Source organism: Labrus bergylta, chromosome 15, assembly GCF_963930695.1.
Source record: "Labrus bergylta chromosome 15, fLabBer1.1, whole genome shotgun sequence".
In the NCBI taxonomy this organism is placed as follows: Eukaryota; Metazoa; Chordata; class Actinopteri; order Labriformes; family Labridae; genus Labrus; species Labrus bergylta.
Window position 1 is genome coordinate 7,400,818 of NC_089209.1, and position 24,762 is coordinate 7,425,579.

General features: G+C 39.7%; 1 protein-coding gene across 9 annotated transcripts in view; it reads left to right on the top strand.

The window, feature by feature from the left end:
- ryr3 (ryanodine receptor 3) overlaps positions 1-24,762 on the top strand; it is a 128,507-nt gene that overhangs the window by 11,555 nt on the left and 92,190 nt on the right. For 5 of the 9 annotated variants that reach the window (XM_065963677.1, XM_065963679.1, XM_065963681.1 and 2 more), the window contains exons 2-7: positions 5,114-5,233; positions 12,768-12,872; positions 16,463-16,483; positions 21,412-21,486; positions 21,851-21,929; positions 22,210-22,322. In XM_065963677.1, coding sequence (XP_065819749.1) covers positions 5,114-5,233; positions 12,768-12,872; positions 16,463-16,483; positions 21,412-21,486; positions 21,851-21,929; positions 22,210-22,322 — 513 coding nt within the window. The remainder of the gene's footprint in view (positions 1-5,113; positions 5,234-12,767; positions 12,873-16,462; positions 16,484-21,411; positions 21,487-21,850; positions 21,930-22,209; positions 22,323-24,762) is intronic. The other 4 variants (XM_065963678.1, XM_065963684.1, XM_065963683.1 and 1 more) reach the window with 1 other exon arrangement.

Below are 24,762 nucleotides of genomic sequence, written 5' to 3' on the forward strand. Positions count from 1 at the left end.
CGGAGGGAAGACATTCTTTTAATCTGTTCTAGCTGTCATACTTTCAAGTCCAGGAACCCCCCAAAAAAGGGAAAGTTCACTTCACTTGTTGGATACATGCTTCATAAAGATTTCTGTATTCAACATTAGAAAACAACTTTTACTTGTTTACCCATGTTGAAGAATACATAGGGAAGTGTTGGGCTTACCAGCACCTATATCCCAAAGACTAAGCCTTCCAGTAATACTAGACAGACAGAACTGTCCAACATCACCAAACATGACTTTGTAGTGATAAAGAAAAGGGTTGTCACAGCTGCTCCTCAGATTAATGACAAGTTGAAAAATGGATGGAACTTATGTTAGAAATAAGGTGAAAACTTTAAGAGGTCATGGTCCCGTTTTATGGCTTATAGCCTTGTTGCAACTAAAATGTATATTTAATATTAAATATATCACAGGCCTAAATAAAAAACTTAATAAAATAAAAAGAAACCAACAGTTAAATCTCAGTTTACAGCGCTCTGATAGGCTCCAGCGTCAGCTCTATCTGAAATATCAGGTTGTAGTTCTCACACATATACACTGCGTCTACTCTGCTCTCCATGTTGTTAGCTAAGCTTCACTAAAACACATAGCTCAGCCTGTACTTAGCACCCAGCCTGACATTTATGAGAAACACGACGCTTGAGCAGACGGACTCCACACTGAGACAGTGTGAACAAGGAGACAGACGTGCTGGAACTTTCTTTATTCTCTTCAGTTTTTTAACCCCATGTCGGCCTTTCTTCCTCTCCTTAAGTCTTCCCGTTGATCTCCACTGAGCATGTGCAAAGCATGCATGTCAAAATAGCAGCGCTGAGGGATTGAGCAGATTCACCTTTTCTCAAGTTCACATTGGTGGCAGCGCTGGGTGAGTTGTGGGAGTTTATTTGGCACGCCGGGGCATCTGTAGTTCTCGGGTTTCGGTTGGTGGATGCATTGGGCCGCGCGCACTCACACACATATACGCACACACGCACACAAACACACCTGTCGCTGTCTGTTAAGGCGCGCATAAGCTGGCTGCTCTGGTGAACTGAATGAAAGCAAGTGAAGAGTGAGTAAACGTGGAGGGTCTGTTGAAGCACAGAGACACACCCAGCAGTGCCCGAAGTCTTTCAAACAGGAGTGACAAACTGTTCTTTTGTTTGTTTATATCGATGACATGTCGGACTTACAGGATCCAGAGGGATCTCGAGGGGTAGTAAAGACGGGTGGGGTCAGTTTGGGAGATGGTAGGGTCAAGTTCCCGCTCTACACTTGGAAGCTGGGTGAAACAGCCACCCAACCCCGCGCCTGCCTCCTCCCGCTGCAGGCCGGGGCCCTATACATAGTACTGATGCTGCTCTTTAGCTGTCTAGCAGATGGTCACACTGCTGCTGCTAGGATCACTTTGCCTCAGATTCACCAGATTCTCTGGCTGAGGATCAAGTCAGGGGTGCAGAGAGAGACATGAAGACTCTCAAGAAAGCGTCCTAGTTTTGGGATTAGTTGCTGTTCCATTAATTTTTGGATCATTCATTAGATAATGCTCAATCTGTATCCATTTTTTATATCAAACAGTCCCATGTAGTGTCTCTTGGGGTTGTATTTATTTAGAACACTTTTTGGCATTATCCTCCCTCCTGCTCTTCCTCCCGTTTCCTCACACTACTCAGATGACTGGATGGCATCCAGTCTATGTAGTTTTGATCCCAGTGCAACTCGGACCACTTCTGGTTCTGAAGCTCACAATCAAAGAGAGTAAAGAAAAAAAACACTTTCTGTATCTCAGAAGCCTTTGAGAGGGGCTGTCGAGTTTGCATGAATATTTTTCTATGCCTAGCTTTCACTGTCGGGATTTTTTTTGTTGGATCTAAATTCTGTGTTGGAGGATATTCCTCACAGATAAAAGAAAGATTTCATGAAATTAGTCACATTTACAGAACAATTCACACTTATATAGCAGTTACATAAGCCTTAAAAAAACATGCAACTGTACGCATGAAGGTTTAGTATACCAGTGATAGTGCCAGGCCCTGCTACTTTTATACGGCCACCAGAATCCCAAACAGCTGAAAAGAAAGAGGAGTATTTACTCGATTTTAAAGAGGTGACAAGTCTTCCGTCATCCTGTGGTCATATTGAGTTCCCCCCTATCTGTAGCCTGAAACAACAAGCTGTTTTTCTTCCATCACACAACTACCGATGAAGCTGCAGTGGTGATTCAGTCCCAGCTCTAATGTTTTCTCCTATCAGTAATCACCTCCCTCAAGCCTGAAGTCAGGGCCATTGGGTATTTACGTTGCTGCTAGTAAGGAGTGCTGTGCCAGCGTGTCCCCTCGTTCACTTCACTGTGACATTTAACTCTAATGTATTTACATTAAGAAGCGTCTGATCGATTTTTATTGCCCTGAAACACAAACTACCAAAAGTACTTCTATAATAAGGCTCTTAATAAATGCCTGAGACCTGAGTTCTTGTTTTTGGATCTGCTTTAATTAGTTTCAGTTCCAATTACTTTAGCTGCTGCATGACTAAAGAGAGTTATTATGTATAATATTCCACTCCTTAAAATAAAAAGCATTAAACAATGCTGGTTCGTCCCAGCCATCAACTAATAACTTGCAGTGTAAGATTTCACAAACAGCTTCGTCCCGCTTAATGAATGCACAACAAAGTGTATTGTTGTTAAGTGAGAAGACAGTCAGGGTTGTTACCTTTTATGATTCTTAACACATCCCACATATATACTGTATACCAGTAAGCCAGAAAGACAGAGAAAATATTTTGTGGTTTAATGCCAATGCATAATTGAAAGCCTCACGTAAATAAGAAACCAAGAAATTGATCCTCTGGGCATCCAAAAGCGTCTGAACTTTTTTGAAAGAAGCGGAAAACTTGTGTCCTCATTTTCAGAGAATGCTTCAAAAGAACCCATTCTCCTGTTTTTTTTATTTCCATCTGTACAGCTATGTTTGCTACGGATGACCGTAATGTTAAGAATGCATTATAAAATCTGATGCAAGAATGAGAGGCATTCGAAAAACTAAAAAAATCTCTTTTTTTCTCACACAAGAGTCTGATCACGCACGGAGTTTAACTTTGCGATCACATTTAATTTTCCAGTTTTGGGTCCAGGGTGCCACTGGATTAAATATTGTCAGGGTCTGTTATCGCACCTCCCGAGTCTGTGGGTGCTGTGTAGCCTGGATCTAAATCTATTGAATTAATACTGCTGTGAAGGAGGTGGGAGCCAGAACCATGGCAACCATCAGCTCAGATTAGTGTGGGACGTGAGCTGGCATGAGGCATGAACACACTCATACTCACACACACACACACGCAGTGCACAAATAAATCAATATCTGTGTGTGTGTTGCCAAATAGAGCGCGACCCTCTCGACCCTGACAGATACAGATGTTCATTTATTGGTTGCACTGATTGAATCGAGGTTTCCCCTCTCTCCCACAGAGATACCAGAGTGTGTGTAACAGGTTTGAACATGATACTACTCAAAGATGCTTTTCTTCTTCTACTGTTCATTAATGCAGTTTGTTTTCTAAAGTAGAAATGGTTGATTGTTCAACTCTGACTAGTCTATTTCTGTGTGTTTCCATTTATCTGATTTAATCACCAGTCCATAAAAAATGCATTCAGTGTCTTACTGTGTAACTTGGTGTGTCTTATTTTTCATGACACCCGATATTGGATAATTTCTTGATTTTAAATGACCAGAAATGGCAAGTAGATTCCTGCACACTATCCAAATCACACAAATACCTCAACGCTGTCAAGGCAATTTAGACAGTGTTTGCTCCTTTGCTGTGTTTGTAAGAGACAAGAAATGTATTTTGCAGCTTTAGAAGAAACCAAAACATTTTGAGAAACTATTTGCTGTCCTGGGAAGATTAACAGACAGGGAGCGTGTCTATTTTCCTTCAGCCCAATGTTCCCTAAACCCTATGTCCCCTCAGCCATGTGTTCCCTAAACCCTATGTCCCTTCAGCCCAATGTTCCCTAAACCCTATGTCCCCTCAGCCATGTGTTCCCTAAACCCTGTGTCCCCTCAGCCATGTGTTCCCTAAACCCTGTGTCCCCTCAGCCATGTGTTCCCTAAACCCTGTGTCCCCTCAGCCATGTGTTCCCTAAACCCTGTGTCCCCTCAGCCATGTGTTCCCTAAACCCTGTGTCCCCTCAGCCATGTGTTCCCTAAACCCTGTGTCCCCTCAGCCATGTGTTCCCTAAACCCCATGTCCCCTCAGCCTTATGTTCCCTAAACCCTATGTCCCCTCAGCCTTATGTTCCCTAAACCCTATGTCCCCTCAGCCATGTGTTCCCTAAACCCCATGTCCCCTCAGCCTTATGTTCCCTAAACCCTATGTCCCCTCAGCCATGTGTTCCCTAAACCCTATGTCCCCTCAGCCATGTGTTCCCTAAACCCCATGTCCCCTCAGCCTTATGTTCCCTAAACCCTATGTCCCCTCAGCCATGTGTTCCCTAAACCCTGTGTCCCCTCAGCCATGTGTTCCCTAAACCCTATGTCCCCTCAGCCATGTGTTCCCTAAACCCCATGTCCCCTCAGCCTTATGTTCCCTAAACCCTATGTCCCCTCAGCCATGTGTTCCCTAAACCCTGTGTCCCCTCAGCCATGTGTTCCCTAAACCCTGTGTCACCTCAGCCATGTGTTCCCTAAACCCCATGTCCCCTCAGCCATGTGTTCCCTAAACCCCATGTCCCCTCAGCCCTGTGTTTCCTAAACCCCATGTCCCCTCAGCCCTGTGTTTCCTAAACCCTATGTCCAACATTTTGGTGACTAATCATAAAGCTATCGATGTATTGTTTTGTTGTTTTTCTCTCTGCTTTGTAAGGTGGCCTTGAGTTCTTTGAAAGGCGCCTTTAAAAAATGTATTTTAATTATTTATTATTAGCTATATTCTCTTTTTAAACTAGATGTCAGTTTTAAAAAAACCCTCGGCGTATATTTGTTTCCGAGTGTTGGCATAACAACTGAGCCAATAAAGACTATTTCCTCCTTGTCTGGTCTTGTTTAGTTTGGATAGGTCACTGTCTGACACTTATTGGCATTAATGTTCCCCTCTCTTCTGGCAGGACGATGAGGTGGTGCTCCAATGTGTGGCCACCATCCAGAAGGAGCATCACAAGTTTTGTTTGGCTGCTGAGGGACTCGGCAACCGCCGCGGTTACCTGGAAGCCACATCTGAAGCGAAGGTAAGAGTGGCACACAGCTTTGCTTGAATTCAAAGGTTTGAAGTTGCTGTAGATCATGACAAAGGCAAGTCGGTGGCAGTTTGACAATGGGCACGCAGCTTTAAGGGTTTAAATGTGTATTGGTGGCCTTAATGCTGGGGAGGTACTTAGCATACATGTCAAAGTATCATCTCTGATCTCTAAATGTCAAGCAGAATTTTTGTTTTTAATGTTTTATATAGCACATGCTCCGCCATCTAACAGGCTCCCCTATTGATTAACCCTTCGAGGCTCCGCTTGTCCGAGTTACATCCAGTAACTATTATTTTGTTGTTCAGTGGTTCCCAGCGTTTTCTGTCGATTGTAACCCAACAGCTCCATTCAGTGAGCTCCAGTACTCGTCCATCATGTTCATTTCATGTGATTTTAAATGTTTATTAACTACTTGGATAAAAAAATGCTATGTTCTTTTTATTTTGACTGTCAAAATATTCGGTCCGTTGCATCTGTCACTATTATCATCAGAGGGCGTAGGCTACATTTCATCCAGTGATCAAACTGATTCAAGCCAAATGTTGAACAGTTGATTCTATTTCAAACATTTATCACTTTCTTTTAGTTAACATTTTTTTTGGTCTCTTAATTTTTTCTCACTACCTTGCCCCGATTTTCTCAAATTTTATGACATATGAAATGAATTCATTTATTTAATAGCTTATTGTTCAGTTGTTTAGTTATTTCATATTTTCAGCAACTATTTGAACCATTTGTCCGTACTTTTAATGCTCGCTTATGTTTTGGCTTGTCTACTTCAGTTTGCAAAATTCAAAATTCAAATTAACATTTAAATTAAGCTAATGCTTTAAAACTATCCATTACTTCTTTCTGGTAAAATATGGCCAAAAATATGGTAATAGTAGATAAGTAAGTCATCAGTAGATGTTACAGAAGTGTAATTAACTGAGTGCAGCTTAATCAACATTTAGAAATTGGCCCAGATATGAAGATCTGACATTTATTTTTGTGAAACTACACACAAGGCTTGGAGTTTCATGTGAATTATTTTTCTTGTCATGTTTTTCTCCTCTTTTAAAAATCCTTATTTTCTTTAAATCATTTGATCAACAATGTTATTGGAGCTATGAAAAAAAGTATGCTGCAAAGTTTAAAAGATTCATTAAAACAAGGTTTAATCCAGAAAATTCTGCAGTCCACTGTTGTTCGTTGGCATGTGTAAATCAAATGGACACTTAAAGTTTCCTCCACTTAAAACCCATCTGTTTAGCCTCTTTTTCACTTATTGAGATGAGCTTTCCTGTCCAATAACGGGGATGGATTACATTCTGCCCAGACCCCTTGGTGCAAAGTACAACTACTTCCTTAAAAACAATCTCAAAATGGGTAGCTTGAGGGCATGATGGAAAATGTCTCCCCCCCCCCACAGCTGCAGAGATCCAGGCTCTGCTGTAGTGCTCACAGATTGGACAGAGCCCCAATAAACCAAACTGACAGTGCTCATGGTGCCAGTTATGGATCACAAACTTGTTCCTGCATGGCTGCATCCCACTGGGTGGACAGGGAACCCAGGCAGAGAAACAGTTTGTGTGGATATTATGTGTTAAAAAATGGTTTTAAGCACTGTTGTTGTTAGAGGAGTGAAGTTTGTCATTGTGATGGTGTTTTGAAAAATGTGTGTCTCTTTCCTGTGTTGTTGTAGCAACACAACAGAGCTGTCAGAGCTTTGTTACACAGCTCATTCATCTTCTTTTTGACAAGATGCACTGTATGGTCTGGTGTTGAAATGAGGCAGATCGTGTTTTCTCTGAAGAATATGCTCGTTAATACAAACACAGATGTTGGACAATGTGGATCATGAGTCATAACATTTTCTTATATTTTGCCAACATTTCAATCTGGAGATTAAGTTTGTTGTTGGTCAGTCATGCTGATGTATGGAGGTTAAAAAAAAGGGCCTGTCCATTATGTTTGGGTTACATGACCTGAGTTAAGAATGCTTCTCACTAGCCCCTGTCGTTGCTAGGTAATGAAAGTTGTCTCACAGCACTCCCTCTTCCCTCGGTGGTGATCTTCGTTTGTTTTTAATTGCTCTGTAGCACTTTCTTTTGGTTCTGCTGAAAGCAATTTAAAATTATCATGTTCTGGCATTAGCAGCAGCCCTAGACCTGAAAGTTGCTCACTTAAAAAGTCCAGTCAAATACGTTTTTCCTCCGCCATTGTTGTTTACAAAATTGACATCAGAAGTCCCGCCTCTTCTTGATTTTGATTGGCCCGGCGAGGGAATAGTGACATTGACTAGCACAGCGGTGTTCCATAGATTAATTTATTTCAAGAGTGAGAGTGTTGTGAGCGCGTTGAAAAAAAATCTGATGAGGGCTAGGCTTTGTTGTTCTCTAAATAAAGCTTAACTAAAAAACACAGAGTTAGTGGACACAGGCCCATACAGGCTGATAGTCATACAGATGATGTTGTGTTCTTTTTGGGCGGAACACTTACTTTGGGTATCAAAACTACAACATTATGATCCAGTTTTAAAGACTCTCCATTGATCCCAGGTTGTGATGTATGTATGAGCTGTGCATATTAAATAAAGCCAGTTTTGAAACGGACCAATGAGCAGTCAGACTTTGAACAAAACTCGGGTTTGTGAGGGTTTTGTATCTACCAGTGCAAGATTCAAAGCAGCCTGTCACAAACACCTCTCTCCTCTCACCTTTTTTCTGGTGACAAAAAGCTTCGAGCCATCTTTGGTGTGAAAAGCAGTGAAGTGTCAAATGTGACGATGTGGTTTGACAGAAGGGGGGGGGGGGGGGGGGAGGGGTCTGTCATCTGACACCTCACCTCTCTAACGAAGCTCGGCTCCTTATCACAGCTGGCAGAGAGAAGAAAGGCCAAAGTGAAACAAGAACTTTCGACCACCAATTAAAAAAAAAAGTTCAGAGTTTTAAACTATGATGTTGCTATAAATAGAACCATGGTGTTTTGATAACTTCTGTAATCAGCAGGGCATCATAACCCCCTCTAAACACTGGAGGTTCATATTACGCCAATCAAGTTTTTAAATCAAAAAGATTAGAAAATATATGAACATATTGTGCATTAAGATGCATTTTCTCATTGAATTAACTCTTAAATATTGACAAACTGTTGTGATAGTTAAAATTCTAGTTTTTATTGTTTAAAAGTTCATCAATATTTCATGTTGTTTTAATTCCCATAAAATGACCAACTCTTCCTGACCTTTCCCAGACAGTCAAATAGGGAGACATTACGGGTCATGGATGAATACACAATCGGTTCACTGAGGAGAATGTTGAGGCAGGTTTATGTATTTGACCTTTATTTAGTCACGTTTGGCCCTTTTAGATCAGAGATCTCTTTTATAATATGACATGGAGAAAAATAGCAGCCACATAATTTGAAAGGAAAAACTCACACAGCAGATTTTCCTGACTCATGTTCGTACTTCGGGTGCGGCAAATTGTAAAATATAGCGACTAAAGGTTGTGACTGGCATCCTTTTAAGTTTAAAAGGAAGGAAAGAAGGTAGTTCCTAGTTTGTCTGGAATGGCTTAATAGATGTATCAATCTCAGCCTGTGTGGCTTAAAGCAGTCTGCAGTTACCTTTTAGAATATAAACTACAATGGTGAGTAAGAAAACCAGTTAGAGGTTCATCTCAGAGCACCAGCGTCCAGCACATTCAGACTCTGAGCATTCATATACAACCCATCACCATGATCAAGGACAGGTAAGACTCCACTTTTGACACCCACAACAATATTTCACACCACCAGACTTGTTTTAAAATGCAACACAGTTTGGTTGAGGATATTAATATGTCTCCTTTCAGCGTACATCCATTCTGTGAGGGAACAAGAGAAAAGCGATTATACACAGTAGCCGACCTTGAGACGATGGAATAAATCATTTGATTTCCCTTTTTGGACTCCCAATGAATGTATATATGATGTAATACTCTAGACTGTAAAATAATCCTGTTTGATCTATTGAAGGATCACTTGCTCATTTCCACAGCTTATGCTACTGTATTGAATCAAGCTCCCACAGAGTATGAACAAAAAGACTATCTGTAAGGTCACTTTGGACACTGAGACTGAGTCTTTTTTTTTTTTTTTTTCTTTTTTAATTCCAGACAAAGAGGAATGTTCTGTATTCTGTTTGCCTCATCCTGAAGGAAGTATGTTAATTGAAAAATTGGTTGTGAATAATTCATTTGAGGTGTAAGGTCTGCAGCCGGCTGAGATACAGCAGAAGGTCGTATGAGTCATTGAACGTGGAGCTCTCATATCCCATAAAAAGTCGATCTCAATCTTACCCTTTTTTTTTTTTTTCTTTCTTTTTTTTTAAAGATTTATTTTCTGACTTTTTTAGTGTGCCTTTAATATAGAGATAGGACATTGGATAGAGTTGGACATCAGGGAGAGAGAGAGTGCGCACTAACCACTGCGCCACCAGCGCCCTAATCTTACCTTTTTGAAACTTGTGAGACAAAGGCTGTCAAAGTGCTCCCTTTGTTTCAATACCCCAAGTTTGAAAACAATGAAATCTGTTACAGTACCAAAAGGAACCGAAGCCTTAAAGAAGCTTCAGAACTGAAGTCACATTTTTAACCGAAAGCTGCCATGAGCCAAAGGAAGAAAGAAATGTTGGCGACATTACGTCTTTTGTACACTTTAGACGGTGTGCAGGACCTTGCCAGTCATTTATGGGAATAAAAAATAACCAAATATTATTTGTCTAGGACTTTTATTTTTCTTGCTGTGGTGTCATTTGAATTTCACTAGAATGATATCCAAGTTTCAAATTCTGATAACTTGAAAACTCTGGGTGAGATAAGTTAACTTCTGGAGCTGCTATAGCCTTGAATAAATGTTCTTCTTTTATGATTTTCCACATTATATATTAATCACACATTTTTTGGTTGGACTTTTTTTTCTGTTCACGTTGTTCCATTGTACTGAACAGTAGTGTCCCCACACACACACACACACACACACACACACACACACACACACACACACACACACACACACACACACACACACACACAAACACACACACACAGTGGTGTAGGAGACTCACTCTGACGTTTGTGTTGAGTTACAGAGCAGCTTCTTCCTCATTATCACCCAGCAGCCCTCCCCTCTGTTCACCGTTCTCACTTCTCTGCAGAGATCAGGGGTCAGCCGGTTGTGTGTCAGTGCTTGCTCCCAACACCTTTAAATTATTCCTCCTCTATGTTAGCGCAAAGAGAGAGAGCAGGGCAGGTTTTTTGTGTAGCTGGTGATTGTTGTGAAGAAGAGAGAAACTGTTAATTATTTGTGGAAATAAAAAGTTTATTCTGTTTAGGAAGTTTTGCTAAGGTTCAGAAGGTGTGCTAGCTAATGGGCCATGGCTAATTTGCTTGTTTACATGTTGTTGTTTACACTTAAAGTCAGCAGTGTAATGTTAATCAACACTGCCATCTAGCACTTCATATTGTCAAGTCATTTTTCATCATTTGACAAGCAGATGCAAGTAACAAACCGGTCCCCAGTTCTGCCTTCAAACTACTTCGACTAAAATCAAAACGAGGCACATGAGATTACATAACTCCAGTGTCCTATTTTCGCTTCAGCTTTTTGAACCAACTTCTGATGTTACTGTTTTTTTTTTCATCCCAGTTTCATACATCACTTTTCTCTGAACGGTCCCACGTCAGTGAATTATTTATCATCATCAGTTGATACTGAATTATTGAATCATGGCAGACATGCGTTGAAAGTTTACAGACACACGTTGGACACGTTCCTGTGTGTGTGAAAGCCAGTTCTCGAGCTTGTTTTAGAGGACAGACTAACAACCCTGTGTAGTGAATGAAAATAAGGCCTATCCAGACTAATTATCGGTCAGTGCATCCGCAGGCTGCACACCTTTTGACAGCCCTCCTCAGAATCCCCCAGCCACTCGTTAGCAGCACACCGGGATGGCAGGGAAGCGTCAGAATTATTTATGAGCACCGGTCCTCACTGAGGAGTTTAATCAGTTCTGTGGCTCTCGTCTCTCAGATGAGGGCCTGCAATTAATTCAGTAACCATTGCTGCCACTGAAGTATCTAGTAAAAAAAGGGATATTAGATTCCATGTTTCATGCAGGCTTTCCACAACCTTGGGGTCCCAACCCCACATGGAGTCGCATGGAATTCAAGTGGGGTCATCTGAAATATGTATTTATTTATCAATAAAGAATATATTGTATATTGAAATATATTGAACACAGGCTACTTGGGGCCATAGCCAATGCCAAAAAAAGGAACTAGCATAGTCTCAGTCTGGCTGTCATCCATTGTGCAGAAATGTCCTCCCAGGCTTTCTTCCTCTGTCCACAATAATAAACATGAAAAAGCCTACATGCGGTCTAAGATAAATGTTTACTTGCAACACAGTAGAAAAACTATTACATGATTTAAAAACAAATACATTTTGAGCAAAAAGCTGTGTTTTGAGATCACCTGGGGTCACCAGAGATTTGTGGTGTCAAACGGGGGTTACGAGCCAAAAAAAGGTTGGGAACCACTGGTTAAATGTGTGAGCATGTCTTTGAATTTATATATATATCCCCTTTTAAAGATCTGCAACTCCGTCTTGTTCTAAATAAATTGATTTCTGAAGGATGCATATCAAAGAAGTAGATAGTTATTCCAGTGTTTTTTAAGTTAAATTTAAAGATCCTGTGGGATTTTTTTTTTTTTTTTACTTGTAATGAAAAAGACTGAAATTAAAATTAAAGCCACTATATGATCTACAGAAGCAGACACCCCATGATGATTTCTATGTTGTTATTATTAATGCCTGAAGTCGCTGCTGCAGGGTTGGTGTCAGACAAACAAACACTCTGTCAAAACAGAATTTTTGAAAATGTTTTCCACAGAAAAATGTATGAAAAATAAATATATGGTATATTTTGGCTAAATGAATTTCCTGCTGTCACTTGAATATGATTTTTACAAAAATGTTTCAACGTATGTTTAGTTCCATGCATTAACACGGCCTCAGTGCAAGGCTAGGTTGTCACAGTTTAGCTGCTTGAGCACTTCCTCTGCCCCTTTCAACTTTTACAAAGTCAATACACATCATAATAAATGTTGTTGAAAATGATGCAATTCCGAAGCTCCTTAGCGATGACCTTCTGTAGTCTGAAATGTTCGAGGAACTTTATCAAACTTGCCTCAAGTTTGGGTTTTAGTGCGTCTGACAATCTGCCCCTGAGTTCTGCAGATGATGCATGATGAGTGCAGCGGAAAAATTGAGCAACAAAACAGAGTCGATGACATTCAAGGTGCATAAACTTCATGAAGATTGTTATTTTTACCCATGCAGGAGACGAGCCCCATTTACGTCAGCACCTTTGTCATTTCCTTTTATATTGATGTTTCTTTCCATTTTGCCTCTCATCTTGCTCTCCCCCTACTCTCTCTCTCTCGCTCTCTTCCGTTTTACTCATTTGTTTTTCCTCGTCTTTTCCGCCCCCCTGCAGTATGTTCCTCCAGACCTGTGTGTTTGTAGCTTCGTGTTGGAGCAGTCCCTGTCAGTGCGGGCCCTGCAGGAGATGCTGGCTAACACCGGGCAGAACAGCGAAGGGGTGAGTACTTCCCTCCACCCCCTGGGTTTTTCCACTATTTTGTGTCTCACAATGCACACAAACACTCATGCAAACACACAATCACCTGCAAAGTCATACAGAACTCTGATACTGTTACTATGCGTATGTTGTGGTGTAAGGGAATGACATTCTTCACAACTGTTTTCCAGTTTACATGGTTTATCAAAAGGGACATTTATTGAGTTAACTTTTACTGGCAGCAGTCACAGTCATTTCAAATGCACTGAATCTGCTCAGTTCAGATTCAGTAGACTGGCCTGATTGGAACGACTTCAGGGATTTTTTTTTTTTTTTTTTGAGGACACCCACTCCACAAACCAGCAATGATTTTATTGCTGTTGTTCTAAGAATGATGCATTCAAATGCTGTCGGAGTTTTGATGAACAGAACCTTAATGGAATGTAGCAGCAAGTCAAACCTCCGTTATCATCAGATTGGGAAATCAAATACCAATTGAGGAAAACTTTGTTACCATTAAAATACTGTAATATCATCCACAACAATGTAATGCTGACAGTAACAAACAAGTAACTGCTGGCTCTGCTTTCTGGATCTTTGCCCTGCTGGAAGTCCCACTTCTCTACTTGGAGAAGAGTTAATTTTGTGTCTACACTAATGTGTCTGTAATCTGGAAAAGAGTCAGTCAATAATTTTAGATTCAAACAAAAGTCATGCCCCTTCACCATTAATGTACATTGTGGTTGACTATGACTATTGCTTTTGTTTGTTTTGCCAAGAGAAAGTTGTTTTTTTTAAACTAAAGTGCCTCTAAAGAAAAAAAATGCTTATTGACTCATTCACATTCATTAATTTAAAGATTTGTTGGGGCTTTTATTGTAGAGACAGGACAGTGGATAGAGTCAGATATCAGTAACAAAAAGAGAGAAGGGAATGACATGCGGGAAAGGATCCACAGGTCGCATTCGAACCCGGGCTGCCCCCTTCGAGGATTACAGTCTCTGTACATGGGGCGCATGTAACTAACCACTAAGCCACTGAAGCCCCAACTGTATCTACAAAAAAAAAAAAAAAAAAAAACTCAATAATAGGTTAAACCATAACTCAATAACATTTAGAGTAAAAATTCAGACCATACAAAGCAATGCTGTGAGCTACTTCAACACTCGGAGCTGCGAAATGAATTCTAAATTGAAAGTGTCTTGTTTCATTTCCTTTAACATGCTCCTGTTTTGCAAAAAGAGATTTGAAGTCTCTGTTAATGAAAGGTCGGCGAGGTTCAAAGAAAGGAGGAAGATAATCTGTGAATGCTCTGCTGCATCCATAACTTCCTCTCTCCTCAACCCATACGCTCTCTTGGTTTACGTTAAACAGTGAAAGCCCCCTCCTCCTCCACGCTCCGCTCAAGCCCACTTGGCATGTTTATTAGAGCAGGTAAGTGATCTTTGATAGGGGCAGAGACTCTGGAGCCACAGGAATGTCATCGGCAGAAATAAAGCACTCCGGTGGGCTATACGTGTGGACTGTGAACGCCTGTCAGACACTGACATTCGTGCGTGCTGCGGCACTCTAACGGAGTAATTTCATGTGTCATTGAATTTCATCAACCAGCACTTCTAGATCCAGAGGAGGGAGGTCGGAAGATGGTTTGGATGGGGCCTGTTTTGAATATGTTTTCGGGGAAAAAACTAAGAGAAAACAGTGCTTGAACTCTTATTATTAAATATGGACAAACAATTACGACATACAAGACATTGCTTTTTAGTGTTGTTGTTGTTTTCATCACTGTTTCTAACAGATACACATGGTCTATGTTGATTGTGATAGCATTTCTCAATTGGTGGGTTCATGTATTGTACATATTTTTGGCAAATACTCTGGAGAGACCACTGGTATCTAGAAACAGAGATGACAAAGCTATGGTAGCATGAATCCTTGTGCAGTACAGCTGCAGCAGTAAGAACAAAACCCAAGCACTACAGAGCTCTAAGGTGCTATTTGCAATATGAACCATGCTCAAAAAAAATTCCACAATACTTATTTATCATATTCACATTGTGGCCATTCAACTTATAGATGCCCAGTGTTGGAAGAAAAAACGCTTTCACAATTTTGAGTTTCCGGGAACTGACAAATCCTGTTAGCGGTTCTTTATTGATGTAGAAGTAACTTCCTAGCTAATGCTAATGTTAGCCATACTGTAACATCAGCTAGGTAATTGGCTAACAATGCTAACATTAGCTGACTTATTTGTCAGGAGCTAATGACTTATCGATTAATCAAACAATCAATATTTATTTGTAGAGCGACAATTCATAACAAATGTCATCTCAAGACACAAAAGTGCAGGTAAACGACCTCATTGTTATTTTTTCATAACTTAATATGATGGGTCTTTGTGGAATATATATCTGTGAAAACATCAGGAACGGACTCTAAATCACAACAGCTAAGGATAGTATTTGACCAATACCAAGCAACAATAAAATTCAGCTCACTTTTTTGCCATTATTGGATAGGACAGCTGAGGAGAGACATGATATGTTGGAAGGAGAGAGTGGGGGATGAAACTGCTGCCGCAACGAGGACTATAACGTCTCTGTACACTGGGGGCGCACAAAATAACAAACTGGCTATCAGGCCCACCTAGCTTACTAACATCTTAAACTATTAATGTAATCCTTTCGTGTCCTATTCTTAAATTATCAAACAATGATACAAGCTAGGAAGTTATTGGATGCTAACTTGAACTCTTAGGACTTAAATGTCAGTTTTTAATGAGTCAAAACAAAGTATTTTTAAGCCCAACACGAAGTCACAACAGCAAATGTTAGCATTTAACCAAAATCTAGCACACACAGCTTTAGCTCGCTAACATCTTTTAAAATAAATGTACAACTTTCCTGTCCTTTTTTGTAACGCTATTCAGGTAGTGTTAGCTTGAAAGTGGTTGAATGCTAATATGACTGTTGTTGATCAATAGCTAATGGTGACTCACAACATTGAACATGTTATTACCGTTAAAGAGGGACCAATGCCCCTCTAAATTTTCTTTACCAATAGTCTTTAAGTTGTGGGTCAACCAAGGGCCATTAAATCATAACAATTTGTCAGATAATTTGAAAGCGTTGAACACAGCAGTACAACATTTTAACAGCATTTGTGCTTTTCACCCTGAGCATGATATCAGGAAAATGGTCCACGTTTAAATATGGTTCATGCAACATAGTCACATTTTGTACTGGATGTCTCTGGCTACAGCTGTACTTTCATGCACAACATAGCCCTCTGGCACAGATGGTTCTTTAAAAAGTGTCTTATTTTGTAAACCGCTTGGGTCCGGTGAATCAGGCCTGCATTGTTATTAGCCTGGGTAGCAGATTTGTTTAATGCTCAACAGCACAACACTGTTGGCTGGCCTTGTTTGGCAAGACAACGTGATGTTGGCTTGAATACAAACTCTCTGCTACATGAGCTAATAAATCACCCTCCTCTTTCTTTTCCACTGTAATAGGCCCATTTCTCTCTATTGTTGCCTCACAGATTTGTGTAATCGTCCACCACACACCCTAATAACACATTCTTTTGTATTTGTATTTGTGTGTTACTAGAGTGCTGACCATGACAAATGGGTAGGTCCATCAGTTTTGTTCATCCATCATTTTGTCAGTGTGCATGACAAACATACTCACTGCCAAACGAAAGGGTTGAACTTTCCGCACTTTCACTTGGATTGAAGCCCATTTCTTGATTGCCATAAAAGCTGCATTTATAGCTTGTACAGCGTTTAGTTTAAACGTACATGGCAGGTGCTCTGCTAATGGTAATACATTTCAATTTTTTACCCCTCACCACATATTGTGCAGATGGATGTTAAAAAATACATTTATTTCACTGAAGACTCGATCTGCAAAGCTGTGCACTCTCTCGTCCCCTCAGCCGGTCTGCCGACAAATCAATTACCTTGTCACAGTCTTCTCTGAACTTTAAATCATGGCAATCTTGAAACAGGCATCCATCAGGGCTTTCACCTTGTGCACATGTGTCAAATGCCTTGCCTCTTAAGACAATTTCATGTGCAAAGAGAAAGCCCTTACAGGTGACAGTGTCTGCTTCTTATCTGCTTAAGCTTATCTTAATCCTTTTTTCTTTTGCTTTTAATTCAATAAGCTGTAAAATGTTCATTAATAATTGTTTCCCCCATAGTAATCTTTCTTATATATCTGATTAACTCTATATAAATCAAAGGATCAAAAAAAAAAAACCCACACGTTGGCCCTAAACTTCATTTGTTGGATGGGTGTGCTGCTCTGTTTTCTCTGGGTTTGGTCTCTAACATTGATTCATTTTGAGGGTACTGACACGAGGAAATGTCCTGAAATCCTGTTTTCGATTTCAGAGTGTTCATTTGCACTACTTTTAAGGAATGCTGTGATGTACCATAAACTACATTTGATTCAAATGTTGTTCGTCGTCTACCTGTGTTGTGATTTTAGAATAAAACAGCCTGACGAATAGTTTGTCTTTGATTATTTTTGAATCACTGTGTTCATCATATTGTGACAGACAGATGTGAAAGAAATGTAGGGCATAGGGAGCACAGTCTCTATTTCATTATTAAGATGATTTGAAGGACAGGGCGCTTAAAATGTACATAAGAATCAATGTCAGATCAGATGGTACTTAGAAAATGAGTTTGGCATGACTCCCTCTGTCACAGTCTTGAAAAATTGATTAGCATGCAATTTCACTTGCTCAGGCCCTTTTTATATGAGATCATTGATATGAGGAAGGCATTAAGGTAAATTACTTAGTCATGGTTTAATGTAATGGCTCTGTAAGGCATTAGCAAAGAAAAAACAGACGCTTCATTCATTTAAGTAGTTTGTATTTCACCCCGGTCCAATACATTCCTTTTTCTGTCATCGATTTCACTCATGAAGAATAAGTACTGGATAAATTATCTAGAAAAGTGCAGAATGGCTGCTGCTTTGTGATGTTGTAAGCGGAAAGCTTTTCATTAGGTACATTAACAGCGAGACTTACCATGGCATCACTTAAGGCATTTTTAATTTATTTCATGTGTCTACTTTTCTGTACGTCCTCAAATTATAGAATAACTACTACATTTAATGATAAAGCAAATAATCTGTAATAAATGAACTGTAATGCTAGCTGAAAGACTTGGGTTGTCTCTTCAGCAGTATACCTAGGGGCAGTGAATGAAAGAAGACTAATTAACCATACATCACTTTGAGTAAACATTCACATATTTTGCATATTTTAATTGCAACATAGAGGCAAAATTGTTGAGTGACTGTAAGTTACTTTGCTTTGATTGAGATTAATTATTAAAGAAATAAATGATTTTGAGGACTGTAGTGACTTTGGCTTCAGTTAGCCTACTTCACTGATTTCAGACTACTAAAACTGCACACCTGTATAGATATTGAATTAATTAATTAATTGAATTTACCTTGACCAGCTGCACAATTAGAGTGCTGTACACACAATGACCTCCACCATGACTCAAGAATTACAAGATGTTTTTACATTATTCTGAAATTTGCCATTCACTCGAATACGTTTGGTTACTTTTGCTTTAAGTAGCCTTTATATTTTGCTCCAACTTTTCCCCTTTTTATTTGAATGCAAGACTTTTACTTGTAATAGTCATTGTACATTGTGTTCTTGCTCCTTTTACAGGGTTAAAAAAAAAGATTTGACTAACTTACCTCTGCTGCCACTGCTCCACTTAACGTTCAGTCGGCGACGATGAAACAAGCCGACACTTTTGTTCGGTCTCTCGAAATATTCTCTTGTATACCACAAACTTTGTGACATCTTAAATATAGTTTTAAGATACAATCAACGGATGGACAAGCGGTGCAAAGTACCTAAAATAAGGTGGCAGACAAGACCAAATTTCGGTTTAACTGTAGACAGTAAACATTACGACTTTAACCTACAGCGTGCTTGCAAACAATATTGCTACAGTAACTACCTTAAAACGTCACATAAAAGCTAATCTCAAATGCATTTAGTGTTGAAATAGTTTGTGGGTAACAGTCTATGGTTTAAAATTAAGGAGAAAAAGCACCAAGACCCAAAAATAAAGATTTAACATGATTGGTGATTTAACTTAAACACCTGTCTTGAATAATAACAGTATGCTACAGGCCAATTACCGAAGGCCAACTATCGTCAGTGTAGGGCTTCCATGACAGAAACACAACATTAAATACTATAACAGGTACATTTTAACCGATAAAAAATACTTATAATAAATATGTCGCAGCTCACCTTATGGCTGGGGTTTTACACAGAACTGCTCAGGGCGGCCATGTTTTGGCTGGATGCTAGCTAGCGTTGCTACAGCCTACTTTCATTATGTGTCAGTCAATACTGTCTTTAATTTAAAGTTAAATGTATTTTTATCCTTGTAAAGCCATGCTGGTAAGATAACTACTGATAAGTTAATATATAACTTAGATGTGAGTTTACTTGGTTACTTGTTGGTTAAACTAAACTTGTTGACTGACCTTATAAAGATGTAGCTGAATTGTTCAATATTGTTTTATTCTGATATTTTTTAGCCTATTTTTTTTTCCTTTTAGCTACACTCAGTGGTGTAAATGATAATGCACAAAGTTCATCAGATTGTGTTACACCTATTTTTAGTAAGCTTAGTTATAACTGCAGGTTTAGTCCAGTAACCATTGACTCCTTTATTATTATTACTGAGACAACATTGGCCTATCGTAAGTGCTTCACTTAAAAGCAAAAACAATCTTAAAAATTCTTATCATTGCGATCCAATGCATAATTTAATTTACTGACCTTTGGTATTATATTGGTCAGATCAGGTTTTGCAAAATTTTGGCAAGGATTGTCAGTATCTGACATGACACAGTATGATTTAGATGCGAGGTGTTTAGCTGTCAGTAAATTAAACTCACATCAGCTTGCATTATTTAATAGAGGACACCTTATAAACACATACATTTATAAAACCAGATCCCCAGAAACGTCTCCGTCTGTTTCCAGCATGAGTGCACCCTCTGTAGTGAGCTGTTTCCGATACAGCACTTACAACTGGAGGGGCAACAAACCAAAGGTCAGACTTCCTAGCATTGATGTGTCAGCACGACAGCAGGCCTGAAATACAGACTGACTCTCTCTCTCTCTGTACCCCCTCCCTCACTCCCAGCTGTTGGTGGATACTCTTCCCATTTTTCTTTTGATCAAACCCTGTTTCCTTTTTTGTCTCGCCTGTACAAACCCTCTGGGAAATCACTTCGGTTGCCAAAAGGAAATCAGCTCTCGGTCACATTTGAGGGTTGAGGAGTTCCCTCTAGGTTAGTTTTAAATGTGACCCTGCGAGCAAACACACAAATTAACGCTGACAACTGGGTGAGAAAGAGGATAGCCTTCATGTATTGCTTATTGGATAAACACTGCAGTGTGCGTCATGCTGGTTAGCACAGTCCCAGACCGGGGCTTGGTCCCAGCTGTTTCTATTCGGAGGTTAAATTCTCTGTTGCCCCAAAACAGAGTCAAGTCAGTTACACTACAAAATCTAAATAAACCATACGAATAATTAGGTGTGTGGTTATAGTCCTTATGATATACCTTTTGACCATGATAATGACAAATACCTAAAAGTAGAGATTGGACTAAATTGGACAAATTTAGACTTCAGTTTTAACCATCAATCCAATGGTTTTATATCACACTTTTTGGGGGGCTTTTTGTTCCTTTAATGGAGAGATAGGACAGTGGATAGAGCTGAAAATCAGGGAGAGAGAGTAGGGAACGACATGCGGGATAGGAGTCACAGGCCGGATTCGAACCTGGGCCGCCCGCTTGGAGTGGAGGACCACGGACCTCCATACATGGGGCGCACACTAACCACTGTGCCACCAGCGTTCCACACTCAATATTTTGAACTGATTACTTGACAGCTGTAGGCCTGATTCCAAACGTGTTTATCTCGATCAAAACAATTAAAACCTATTTAAACTTGCTACTGCAGGGATGGGTCTGATGCTTATGGCTCCTTCTCTTTTTTCCTTCTGCTGCTAGAGGTTGATTAAAAGGGTAAGTGGATTTTTTTCACCTCAGTGGTGGAGAAGAAACAACATCTTTTTTTTAACTTTTTTTTTTTTGCTCAGCTGTTTTCACACATTTCCTCATTTTGTTTCTAGTGTGTCACAACTTCTTGTTCGTCACAAGAATTGGAAAAGATGTTTAATGAATGTGGGACTGTGTTGTAATGTTTGTTTTTTTGTGTGTACCTTTGCGTGCCTACCTTCCGCTCTCTTGGTCTGCTTCCTGCCTGCTCTTGAAATGGATGTTGAAAGTTGAAGAGACTTTGTTGCTTAAGTCCCGTACAGTTAACTTATGCAGAGGAGACTGCTGACTTACTGTGTCACCAAGGTGGAGGTTACTAACTTATTCAACAATAGATTGTAATATGTCCCACCTGTCAGGGTCCACAGGTCGAGGGTCATTATTTGCAGAAACAGTAATAACCTGTTGTCTTTGTGTTTCCTTTAAGGCGGGTCAGGGGGGCGGACACCGCACCCTGCTCTATGGTCATGCCATCCTCCTCCGCCACTCCTTCAGTGGTATGGTAAGTATCAACAGTGTATTTTCATGATTGTCCAGTAAAGTAGTGCCTTGTGGCAAATGCTGGAAAATATACTGTATGTTATACTCTGTCAAATACAAGCCATGAGTTTCAGAGTAAGAGGTAAAAACTGCAGAAAAACAACAACTGGATGAAACTAAAAAAAGCTGAAATTCTTCAGATCAAACGGGAATTTAATTATGTTTGTTCATTTTAATTAAAACTACAAGATCTTCAATATCAGCAATCCATGTACAATACTTAGAAAAGGGTACTCATACGTGTCTGGATGCATTTAAACCAGAGCGGATTTCTACTCTCAGCTCGTCTTCCTGTGCCCTGACACAAATTATTTTCCCCCCTCCAGTTCCTGACCTGCTTGAAGACATCAAGGTCTCTTACAGACAAGCTGTCATTTGATGTCGGACTGCAAGAAGATTCAATAGGTACGGTGAGACTAACAGGCACTTTAGAGACTTCACTTGGGTTTTTAAATGCTTTTATTGAATTCCTTGCTGAGAAGCAGTTTCAGGTTGTAACCTTGACATAGAATCAATAACCTAAAGAGAACTACTGTGACTGTGTTCTATACTACACAAGACATTTGAAGTACAGACTTTAAGATGTTTATCAAGTGGAAAAACGATACTCTGACTGCTCCTTCAGATGATGGCTGTTATTAGCTTTCTGACTCTGGGATCAAAATGTCTGCATTTGTGTGAATAGGAGAGTCCTGCTGGTGGACCATCCACCCTGCGTCCAAGCAGAGATCTGAAGGAGAGAAAGTCCGCATCGGAGATGACCTGATCCTTGTCAGTGTGTCAACAGAGAGATACTTGGTAGGTCAATTTCAAACTGATCTGTTGGTATTGCACATTTCAACAACAAGGCAATTCAAAGTGCTTCACACAAGACATCAAAAGCATCATGACAGAGGAAAGAAAAAAAAAACATTAAAATAGAACATTTAAAAATCACTGAAATTATTAAATCTGAAAATATGTTAAAATAAAAATAATTCAAATGAAATTAATTTAAATTAAAAATTAAAGTAAAGAAATTAAAAGAGTTAAAACAAATAATAATAATTACAGTGCAGAGTAAAAGTAAAAAATCGTATTAAAGCTGTTTAATTAAAGGCACATACTGAGACAACTAAGAATTTCGGGTATAGACATATTCTCTGATAGTTTCATGGACATTTTATGGAAATGTTTCCTTCTCTTCTAGGGTTGAATGAAGTCCGTTAAATAAAACTTTATACAGCCTCCATGTAGCAGGTGTCATATGCAGGTCAACAAACAAACTATAAGGAAAAGTAGTGAGAAACCATGCTGTTTATTAATATAATACTTTCTAATTCTGCTGTTTTTATTTTTGGATAAATATTTAAAATGTCCAACAATCTCACAAAGTATTGAAGCACTGTGAATAATTCAGAGGCAAGTTGATTTATTATTAATGTGAAAACATACTACTGCTACTAGTAACTTGCAAAAGTAAGTTCATCATATTGAATGATGTATCATCAATACAAAAACAGACATACACTGCACGGCATACACTGCTATGTGAAATCTTAATTTCATTTGAATCTTGTTTTTCAAAATATAAATGATTTGAAATGATAGGACATAATTGACGGTTTTGATGTCGTACTCCCTTTGAATCATCTGAAACTGGCCGTAGCACACCGGATATAAAATGCAGTTTTAAAGGATGATGGGTTCATTTCAGCTGAATCTGTTCACATGAAATCAGCAGCCTCCACTCAGCGTCTCATCTTTAGATAAGAGGTTTTTTTTTTCCCTCTCATGAATATTTACTACTGCTCAGACAGTCTGGATGTATTGGATACAGTCTCTAGTTACTGATGCACACTGTACCGTCTCATATTTGCCGCCTGTCTGGCTCGCTTGTTTGATCTCACTTCATACAGATTTTCCCTCCCGTTGTTTGGGGGTCTTTTGTTATTCTTCTGCCAAATGTTTTCATGTCCAAATATTGTTGTCTGCCACTAAAATTGCGAGAGTTGAGAGGCAGACAATGCGAGCGAATTTTGGGAGATTATGCGCCTCACATAGCTGGAATTATATGGTTCGCTGTCCGTCTCAGAAAGACGCTCTGCAAAGTTTCATAGGCGTCATGTAGCTCTGATACCGGTCTCACTCCGGCACACTTCAGAGTGACAAGGCAATTCAAGGGGACACCTTTAAAACTTTTCACCGCTATCTGTAATGGAAATCTGATTACTTGTAAAAGCCTCTCCTGTGCAGTTACTTTTCAAAAATGATTTTTTTTTTTGGGAGGGCATCCATCTCTCTGATGAGCTCAGACTTAATGCTGTCTCCCGTATGCAGAGCTTTACACCCGACCTCAATTAACTTAGCAGGTAAAAAGAGAGAGCACAGGGAGATTTGGAGAGGGAGATTGAGAGGGAGAGGGAGAGGGAGAGGAAGAGGCAGAGAGAGAGAAATGGAAAAGGAGCAAGGGACAGCGACGTGCAACGCATGGGAGAGTGAGCAGCACTGGCTTGCCCCCCCGGCCCCTTCAGGGAGGGAAATGTGCAATTAAAGCAAAACTGGCAAGAATCCAGCCTTTTGGTCTCCTCTGATGGGAGATCTTCACCTGATTCGGCCCTGACAGAAACTCACCTTTTGAAGAACAGGGCCACATAAGAAATTCAGGCAAAAGCAATCAGTGCTCCATTACTTTGAACAGTCATAGATGTCGTGACTCAGGCTTTTTAAGATGTATGCAACTGTTGCTTTGGGACCAGTCAGGATGAAATACGTCAGCTGTTTTCCCCTTTTGTCTGCATCTAGTGTTCAATCCTGGGGCCTAAATGTCGAGAAACAGGGAAAGTTTGACTTCAGACAATTGTGGCCACATAAAAACTTAAAAATGTCTGATGCGCTATAGTCTATCTATCTATGTCCTCATGAAATGTTGGACTGAAAGAAAAGGCATAATGTGCATTCATGAAACGCTTCTCAATATGTGTGGGACAGAGTTTATGGATAGGGCAATATTGTCGTCATCCTGACTCACGTAATACAATTATCAAGTCGCTGGTGCCAACTATCAATATTTTAATCAAAAATTTGATTAGATTCTACTCACTGTGTCACAAAGAGAGGAGGAGGAAGACAGCAGGAAAATGTGAGGCAGTGGTAAGTAAAAAGAAGAGAAAAAAGTGACGCATGATAAGAGGTAACACTGACACAGAAGTTAATATAAATATATATGAAAGAAAGATTATTTGTGGGGCTTTTTGTG